Source organism: Oryctolagus cuniculus, chromosome 1 (genome assembly GCF_051225735.1).
Source record: "Oryctolagus cuniculus isolate XC-2025 breed Fujian yellow rabbit chromosome 1, ASM5122573v1, whole genome shotgun sequence".
NCBI lineage: Eukaryota > Metazoa > Chordata > Mammalia > Lagomorpha > Leporidae > Oryctolagus > Oryctolagus cuniculus.
Window position 1 is genome coordinate 213,010,648 of NC_142867.1, and position 10,069 is coordinate 213,020,716.

At 42.5% G+C, this 10,069-nt stretch overlaps 1 protein-coding gene across 8 annotated transcripts in view; it reads right to left on the bottom strand.

Moving 5' to 3' along the window:
• Positions 1–10,069, bottom strand: part of TMEM245 (transmembrane protein 245) — a 102,722-nt gene that overhangs the window by 90,708 nt on the left and 1,945 nt on the right. For 6 of the 8 annotated variants that reach the window (XR_016224761.1, XR_016224762.1, XM_051843365.3 and 3 more), the window contains exon 2: positions 841–958. The exons of 1 other annotated variant lie outside the window; for it this stretch is intronic. Coding sequence is in view for 5 of the 7 variants with exons in the window: in XM_051843365.3 (XP_051699325.3) it covers positions 841–958 (118 nt within the window). In the remaining 2 variants the exon portion in view is untranslated. Of the gene's footprint in view, positions 1–840; positions 959–4,025; positions 6,523–10,069 lie in introns of those variants that run through there. One more of the 8 variants, XM_089319275.1, reaches the window with a different exon arrangement.

Sequence of the window (10,069 nt, forward strand, 5' to 3'; positions counted from 1 at the left end):
ACAGTCAGAGAGCAACGTTTTTGTCCCACATCAGGTTCTGAGCAGACATTTCCCAGCTGACTGCTGTTCATCTGATTGTTAACAAAATAAGGAGCTCTAACATAGGTACCCTATGGCTCTGGGCACCTGAATTTTGTTTTTAAATTAGAACTTGACATTTCCAACGACTAGAGATAACATTCCCAACCCTATGTATCACGCTGAAAAACCACTCAACAGCATCCTAGCAGCCACCCAGCTAATCGTGAATGGTTTTCCCTAACAGTGCACTTATGACTCCAAGCAGGGATTTGTCTTCCTGAAAAGTGCGCACCGCTGTGACAACTCCCATTCATGGTTACAGATCCGTCCAAACCACTCTTTTCACAGGGCACTCCTTCCTGTATTAGAAGCAGACCTTCATATGTTACATCCTACTTACCCTGCCCCCTCCCAGTCCCTCCCGCCCCAGCCCCCTCCTCTTATCCCGAGAAAACATCTTTACTAGTTCCTGTAATTTTCTCACATGTGATTCTGAGCCCCTCTTATCCTCCTTGACTGGTTATCTATGTCCTCCTGCGGGCTGACACTCAGATATGACCATGACCGTCAAGTATGCTCTTTTTAAGATATAGTTATTCTTAAAAGGCCTTTCTGAAAATAAATATGTAATATATTGAAGAGACATTTTAAAACATCTCATTTTCATTAATATTAATGAAAAGTTACAGCACATTTCCTCCAAATTATTTTCAATAATTTTAAAATACAACATAAAATGCTAGAAAGAGTTCGCTTTCACACAGTCAGCCTCTGCTGACATTAAATTAGATTTAAAAAAAAAAAAAAAAAAGGACCCACCTAAATGAAAAAGCAATAGAATCCAGACAGGAATTGAAACTGCTCTCAAGTAGCGTTCAGTGCTTGCATTCCACTTGAATGAAACAGTCAACACATAGCCAACTACTAACGTCCAGATCTTAAATAAATGAAATATAAAAGACACAGTTTTAAAATATATCCACGTCGAAGTGAGCACACAATTACACAAAATTTGCCAGCATCTGTACAGCAGGAGCACTCTAGAGGCAGCACAGAGAAGATGAATGTTGGTGGTGCTGAAAGAATGGAGCCAGGTTCTCCTCCTTAATTAAGTTTTGATGCAACTGGGTGTCTGAAATTTCACATAGTGACATTTAAATGTTTAACCAAAAACATAGAGTTTTAACATATGCTAAAGTTCAAAACTCATCTTATGCACAAGAATACTTGAGATAAAATACTCAAAGTATAAGTCACAGACTTAAGAACTTAATCTTATGAAATCCCTAACATTTTCTCTATTTAATGCTGAAAAGAGAAAACAAATTCCCACAAAGAATCAAGTGAGAAGATTCTATTCCAGCCTATGAAAGATGCTTGTTACTGTAAAACGATGTTTTTAAAGCTAGAAAGGCACTGGCTGAAGTGTGACCATGCTGAAATAATCCAGGTAACAGATGGTGAGAGCCTCATCCACAGCTAAATGTACCAGTTGAAGAAACATGTCCCAGAAGAAAAAAAAAAAGTTAGTAGAGAATAGCAAGACAAAAAAAAAAAAAAAAGCCAACGCCGTGGCTCACTAGGCTAATCCTCCGCCCGCAGCGCCAGCACCCCGGGTTATAGTCCTGGTTGGGGCGCCGGATTCTGTCCCGGTTGCTCCTCTTCCAGTCCAGCTCTCTGCTGTGGCCCGGGAGTGCAGTGGAGGATGGCCCAAGTCCTTGGTCCCTGCACCCGCATGGGAGACCAGGAGGAAGCACCTGGCTCCTGCCTTCGGACTGATGCAATGCACCTGCTGTAGCAGCCATTTGGGCAGTGAACCAACAGAAGGAAGACCTATCTCTCTGTCTCTCTCACTGTCTAACTCTGCCTGTCAAAGAAAAAAAAAAAAAAGACTGATTTATCTGAAAGACAGTTACAGAGAGAGAAGGAAATCTTCCATCCACACAGAGATCTTCTATCTGCTGATTCACTCCCCAAATGGCAGCAAGGACTGGGGTAGGCCAGGTCGAAGCCAGGATTCTAGAACTCCATTAGGTCTCCCATGTGGGTGGCAGGGACTCAAAGTTTTTGCTGCTTTCCAGGCACATTAGCAAGGAGCCAACTGGAAGTGGAGCAGCTGGGACTCAAATGACACTCATAAGGGATGGCAGAGTTTCAGGTACTAGCTCCACAGCAGGACTTGAGAACAGATGTGACCAGGGACCCATGGCCAGTTTGCTTACACTAAAGACAGGAAGTATCCAAAGAAGCCGGTGCTAGCTGTACTGAAATTCAAACTAGCTCCAATGTCATTCTGATCATCTCTATCAATAGAGATAATATTTGGGTCTTAATCATTCTGATTGTATCTATCAATGAAAATAATATCTGGGCCTCAGAAACATTTACAGCTTCTGCCTAAGAATTCAGTGACCCCTACTAAATATTAATAGAGTCTGAAACTTTCATAAAGAAGCTCATCAGAGTGCAATTTACAAAAGTGAAAAGGTCAACAACGGGGAAATTACGGATGATTCATGCAGTAAAATGTTCTACAACCATTAAAATCTTTCTTAAAAAAACAAAACTATACGGTTTAAAAATCTCTAATATTGGGCCAATGTTGTGGCACTGCTGCTTAAGCTGCTGCTTAAGACACCGACATCACATAGAGGACCACTGGTTCATGTCCCAGCTGCTCCACTTACAAGCCAGCTCCCTACCCACGGCCTGGGAAAAGCAGTGGAAAATGGCCCAAGTGTTTGGGCCCCTGCACCCATGTGGGAGACCAGGATAAAGCCCCTGTCTTCAGCCTGGCCCAGCCCTGGCTGTTGTAGCCATTTGGGGAGTGAACCAGTAGATGGAAGAGCTCTTTCTCTGTCTCCCCTCTCTCTAACTCCGACTTTCAAGTAAATTAAAAAAAAAAAAAAAAAACTTTTTAAAGGCTAAATTGAGCTTTTAGATTAAAAACTCAACTCAGGGCCGGCCCTGTGGCGCAGTGGGTTAAAGCCTTGGCCTGAACCACCAGCATCCCATAAGGGCATCAGTTCTAGTCCCAGCTGCTCCTCTTCCAATCCAGCTCCCTGCTATGGCCTAGGAAAGCAGAAGATGGCCCAAGTTCTTGGGCCCCTGCACCCACATGGGAGATCCGGAAGAAGCTCCTGGCTCCTGACTTCAGATTGACTCAGCTCTGGCTGTTGCAGCCATTTGGGGAGTGAATCAGCAGATGGAAGACCTCTCTCTCTGTCTCTACCTCTCTCAGTAACTTTCAAATAAATAAAAAAACTCAACTCCACACACACAGGATGGGAAGAGAACATTGAAGCAGCGTTGCCTCTAAGGGCCGGAGTACGACTGCTGTGAGTGCCTATTCATAAAGTACAACATTCGCACCCGGGAGAGTGAGGGTGTCAGTGAATTCTGCACTACCAAGTCACATGAGCAGTAAAATTCAGCCGGGGAAAGCAAAAGGAAATGACATGTATGAGACACAGCCCGGGGTAACAACTGTTTAGCTTAGAAAAAAGGGGGTGATGGCATGATTTGACAGCTATCTTCAAACATTAAAAAATGTCATCTGGGAGAAGTGTGACACTACATTTTCTGTGGTTCTGAGGCAGAAATAATAGGTGGGAATTAGGAAGTACCACATTTCAACTCAGAATCAGGATGTTTTTCTAACAAATGATAAAAAATAGAATAAGCTGCCACCACTGACGCTTCTGAGCCAACAGCAACTCTTAAGTCAGAGATGACATGCAGGAAAGTCGTCGATCAAGAGCATCACAAAGGGTTCACACTTTCACACTGAGAAGTTTTTGTTTCCCATCTGAACCTGTAAGGAATTACTATCAGTTTCAAGGAAGAAAAAAAAAAAAGAGAGAAAGAGGGAGACTCTTTTTTTTTTTTTTTAAGAAATTCATGATCTTAAGAGAAAGAAGTATGTATTTTCATCTAGTAAGCCTATTTCATTTTGGTTTAAGAGAAGTATTGGGGTAGGCATTTGGCCTAGCAGTTAACCTCACATCAGAATATTTGGGTTCAATGCTGGGCTCTGGCTCCTGACTCCAGCTTTCTTCCAATGCAGACTGTAGAAGGCAGCAGTGATGGCTTGGCTCAACTAACTGGGCTCCTGTCACCCACATGGGAAACCTCAACTGAGTTCCCAGCCTAGTCCCAGTCACTGCAGGCACCTAGGGAGTGAGCCAGAAGATAAATAATTTTTAAATTAAAGATAAACATAACTACTTATTAAATATATTCCCCAATTCTACTTTCAGGATATTTTACAGATATATAAATGTTCACTGTTATAGTTTACTCTACAAAAAAAAAAAAAAAAAAAAAAAAAACCTGACAACTTTCATTTTATAGGGAATTGTTTAAATATATCCAAAATAGTTCAGACTTTTTTAAAAGGTGTGATGAATATCTATATTCAATGTCATAGTGTAAATTTATGCATATGTAAGCTTACAATGGTGAAAATATATTCAACAAAAAATGTTTAAAAAACATTTCTGGATGGTTGGATTTCAAAGGGTAAATTCCTTCTTTATGCTTTTTCACAAGTACTGATTTTTCTCCTAAGAGTAGATAATAGCCTTATAAACAGGTAAGAAGTATTTTTAACTTCAAAAGATTATTTTGGCTTATATAGAGATTCTCTTCAATATTTTCAAGTGTTTCCTCAAAGTATTTACAGAAGTATTATTAATTCAGAAGTTATGGCCAAAACCAAATAAATTTCTTTAAAAAAATAAAAAAGAAAGGAAAAAAGTATGGTCATTTATAAAAACACTTTAGAGTTGACATTACCTAAACTATTATGATGATACAATTACCAATGGCTAAAAACCGTTATCAGAGTAGTCTAACACAAATTCAGAGCAAAGAAAATCTGTTAGGAACATTTTCTAAATGGCATCCAGGGAGAAAAGTATTTAAACTCTAGCCATATTAAAAAGGAAGAAGTAATCAAAATATCCACAATATGACTGTAAGTCAAAGAGCAACATGCACAATTATAGTATGTTATTCTATTTTTGTTTTAAAGAGACAAAAAGTGTACTTCACAAAGACACAAAGAAACACTTAGAAGGTGACGCATCAGTTACTAATAGTAACACCTCTAAAGCAGGCATAATGTCAGGAAAAGGGAACATTCCCTTTCACCATACAAACTTCCAAGCTGCTAAAACTACTTTTTTACATAACAAACGTGCTTTACTTGAGTCGACTTTGAGTTTTTTATTCTTAAACCTTCACTAACACCTCTAAGCAAACCTGTTCATGTGTGAATTCTCTTCCAGGCATAAACCAAAGTGCCAAGGTTATAGGTAAAAGGGCATTTTCCTCAAACTTACCATCTCCAATACAATGTGTCCTTTTCAAAATCTGCATTCCATCGTCATTTTAAAGCACCAATGTGCTAGATAAGACTGCAGAAAGCTTGGCACCATGATTTAGCACAAGTACAGCAAACTAACAGATGAATCACATTTTCCTTTCATTTGACAGCAATAAAGTACACTTTTCTGGTCAAACAACAGATTAAATACATAAAACTGAAGTACACACTCTGCCTTGTAGACTGTGTCTCTGTGTTATTAGTTATCACTGGGCATCACCTGGAAAAACAAGTCTTTTCCAGAAAGAGTAAATGAATACTTCCTCCCAAGTTATAGGACCACAGCCCTAATCACAGCTCCAACCAGCAACTGCTTCAGGTACTTCATTCCCCTTTAAAGCAGCTTCACTTCAATCTGGAAACTGTTCTCTTTGTCATATGCCAAGAATTTTTATAATCAAGGTCCTTAACTGCGAAAGAACTAAGCTCTGGAAACCTTCGTCTTCACTGTAGCCAGGCAAGCAGAAACAAATCTAGAAAGGGCTTAGACGTGGAATCAAGTAGATCTGAAAGACGACTAATGTGTACTTCTTAAAGGGCCTCTTGTGATCCCTGACACAGAACTTCAAGGAAACAGGAATCATCCCAAAGGCAGCCCTTCACTTACCACAACTGGGCTGAAGTGGCCCAGAGTTGAGTCCTCACCTGTCAAGGTCACAAAGCAAATTACTGACACAGCCGGGTTTAGAACCTAAGGGCTGGGGCTGGTGCTGTGGCACAGGACAAGCTTTCACCTGTGGCACCAGCATCCTATATGGGCGCCAGTTCATGTCCTGGCTGCTCCACTTCCGATCCTGCTAATGTGCCTGGGAAGGCAGCAGAAGATGGCCCAAGTGCTTGGGCTGCTGCACCTGTGAGGGAGACCCAGAAGAAGCTCCTGGCTTCAGATGGGCCCAGCTCTGGCCGTTGCAGCCATCTGGGGAGTGTACCAGCGTACCCCTCTTTATCTCTCCCTCTGTCTGTAACTCTGCCTCTCAAGTAAATAAAACCTTGGGGCCAGCAGGGCCAGCGCTGTGGCACAGAGGGTTAAAGCCCTGGCCTGAAGCGCCAGCATCCCATATGGGCGCCGGTTCAAGTCCCAGATGCTCCGCTTCCAATCCAGCTCTCTGCTATGGCCTGGGAAAGCAGTAGAAGATGGCCCAAGTGCTTGGGTCCCTGCACCTGTGTGGGAGACGCAGAAGAAGCTCCTGGCTTCGGATCAGCGCAGCTCCAGCTGTTGCGGCCATCTGGAGAGTAAACCATCAGATGGAAGACCTCTCTCTCCGTCTCTACCTATCTCTCTGACTCTGTCTTTCAAATAAATAAAATAAGATCTTTTTAAAAAGTAAATAAAACCTTATAATAAATAATAAAAACCTAAGGTCTTCTGATCTTTCAGCTGCTATTTTTCGTACCTCGTGCTTTTTTACAAAAATGGAAATAATGGGTTCAGAGGACATGGAGAAAATAGATTTGCTACTACTGCAAAAACTGTTAATGATCTGAACAAGAAGGCCGGACACTTCCTAGGAGAAAGATGGTGGAGTAGAGGAAGCCATTTGTTTTTCAGATTTAGCTTGCACTATCCTACACTACAGAGACATGCCAAGGACCGAGTCACATGGGAGCCTGTTGCAACAGTTGATTTTTAAAAGCATTCTGAAATCAACTAGTAAGTCAGTAAAATGTTTTAATGTATTTGAAAGTTGAAAAAGAATTAGAAAAAGAATTAGAGATTTTTAGTCTTCCACTTGTAAGCAGGATGGAGTATTTTAGGAGACAGGAGTGGAAGGAAAGAGCTAGAAGACTGAAGTAATACAAAAGTGACAAAAAGAACTGAACTGGAAAGATGAACTGGCAACAAAGGAAAACACGGGTCCTAGGGACAGCACAGTGGAAAACTGGACAGGACCTGGAAAACGCCACAGCAGTTTAACAGAGAAGACAGACGGGAAATGACTGAGGTTTCCAGATGACTAGGAATCTCTAAGGGAATACCTCTGATTTGTTCAATCCTAATAGTCTTCTATTATTTTCCTAAAACTATAATCAATTTGTATTTTTTAAAGAATTTTTTTTTATTTGAAAGTCAGAGTTACACAGAGAGAGGAGAGGCAAAGAGAGAGAGGTCTTCCATCCACAGCAGGGACTGAACCAGCGTCCCTATGGGATGCTGGCACAGCAAGTGGCAGCTTTACCTGCTAAGCCACAGTGCCTGCCCCCTGTATTTTTTTTTTTTAATATGCAGAGAGAGGAATGTCTTCCATCCACTCACTGGTTCACTCCCCCAAATGGCCACAACAGCTGGAGCTGGGCTGATCCAAAGCCAGGAGCCAGGAGCTTCCTCTGGATCTCCCACGCCTGGGCCCAAGGACTTGGACCATCTTCTACTGCTTTCCCAGGCCACAGCAGAGAATGGATAGGAAGTGGAGCATATGGGATTCAAACCAGCGCAATATGGGATGCCACAGTGCTGACCCTCAATTTGTATGTTTTAAATGTAACAATTTAAACACAATGTATTAGGAGAAAATTTTAATACCTTCATTGTATGTTGTTCTGAAGAGTTTTAATGACTGCTGTCTGTTGCCACTTGCTGACAGGACCAACAGATCAACCTCTAAGTTAGTTTGACACATAAAATCCCCTGCTCCTACCTCACAGGATTGTTGTGAGGACAAAATGACACCCATGGAAACACTGAATCCAATGTCTGCACATAGTATCAAAAGTTGTATCTTAAACACAGGAATTGTCAGCTCACAAAACATAGATTTGCTTAAATGTTTTCTGCCTCGCTCATCCACACCTCTCTTCAACAGCAGGCTCAAAGCTGTCTAGAAAGTATAAAGGCCGCTGGTCTGTAAAGGCAGCCCTGCCTTTGTGATCTTGGGCTCACAAAACCACACAGCTGTGTGTGTCCTATGAGATAAAGTTTCAGGGTGGGCCTCCTGCCAGTCACATGACCACCTTTCACTTTATGTCAGGCCTTCATCAGCACTTCTGGCTGAGAGGTGAGGGAGGACTCCCTGCTTCCCATTCAAAGCTCACCCTCATCCCACTACCTCCATTTCAGCAGGTAAAACTCGCAACTGAGATCAACTGGAGACACCACTCCAAACTCAGTTTTTTTTTGTTTTTTTAAAGATTTATTTCATTTATTTGAAAGTTACAGAGAGAGGTAGAGACAGACAGGTCTTCTATCCACTGGTTCACTCCCCAGATGGCCGCAATGGCTGGAGCTATACCGATCCAAAGCCAGGAACCAGGAGCCTCCTCCAGGTCCCCACATGGGTGCAGGGGCCCAAGCACTTGGACCATCTTCTACTGCTTTCCCAGGCCATAGCAGAGAGCTGGATCAGAAGAGAAGCAGCCAGGACTCGAATCGGTGCCCATATGGGATGCTGGCACTTCAGGCCAGGGCTTTAACCCACTGCCCCACAGCGCTGGCCCCCATACTCAGTTTTAGTTAATGCATGCTGTCTCTTCCATCACAGGTTCTTAGGATTTTTGATTTTTTTTGTTTTTCAATGCTCTTCTCTTCTTCTTCTCTCCTATCAGTTCAGCCACACAGCTTAGTTCCAAGCCTTTCCAAAAATCATTCATTGGCTTAACCTTTCTCTTCTTACCCCCAAGCTTACTTCATTTCCACTTACCCACAACCCATGCAAGCAAAACATAAAGAAGAGGGTTTATCTACACTAAGATATTTAAAGATATATCCCCTAGATGAGAACACTTCACAAATACTTAACTCCCCAACTCTGTCCATTGATTATCCAATGAGAGCCTGGCATCCACTAATCATGCCAATTTACCCCTGCGCTCAACTTCTCTCTCTAGTATGAAAATACATCATTCATATACGGGAGGCTTTTCCTGTGTGACTTCCTACAGTCTGATGGATATGTCACTTGGGCAGTATCAACAGTCAAAAATGTCAGCAGAGTTAAGTCACCCACAGCCCACACTGGAGAACCTGGTTTGAGTCCCGGTGCTGCTGCCAACACAGCTTCCTGCTAAAGTGCATTCTGGGAAGCAGCAGGTAATGGTCTGGGTCCTTGGGTCCCTGACACCCACATAGGAGACCCAGATAGTTTCAGTCTGTTCCTGGCTGTGCTGGGCAGTTGGTGGGGGGGGGGGGTGGTGGTGGTGGTAAACCAATGGAAGATCTCTCTCCATCTATCTGTTCGAAATAAAGTTTTTAAAAACCTTCTCCAGAGGCCAGCACTGTGGTGCAGTGGGTTAATGAATGCCCTAGCCTGAAGTGCCGGCATCCCATATGGGCTGCTCCACTTCCAATCCAGCTCTCTGCTATGGCCTGGGAAAGCAGTAGAAGATGGTCCAAGTGCTTGGGCCCCTGCACCCACGTAGGAGACCCAGAAGAAGCTCCTGGCTCCAGGTTTTGTATCAGCGCAGCTCTGGCCGTTGCGGCCAACTGCGGAGTGAACCATTGGATGGAAGAACTCTCTCTCTCTGCCCTTCCTCTTCTCTCTCTTTCAAATAAATTAATTAATTAAAAAAAAAAAAAAAAACTTCTCCCTAGCTTTTTTTCTAAGTTAGCAGATTCTATAATTGTGTCTGACTTTGAGAAGATGGAGTATGCTGAGGATAAGAATTAAGTCAGAGGAGTCCTTGTATTTCTTAACAGCTCATAGTGTTCCACCCTCTGCGTAAGTC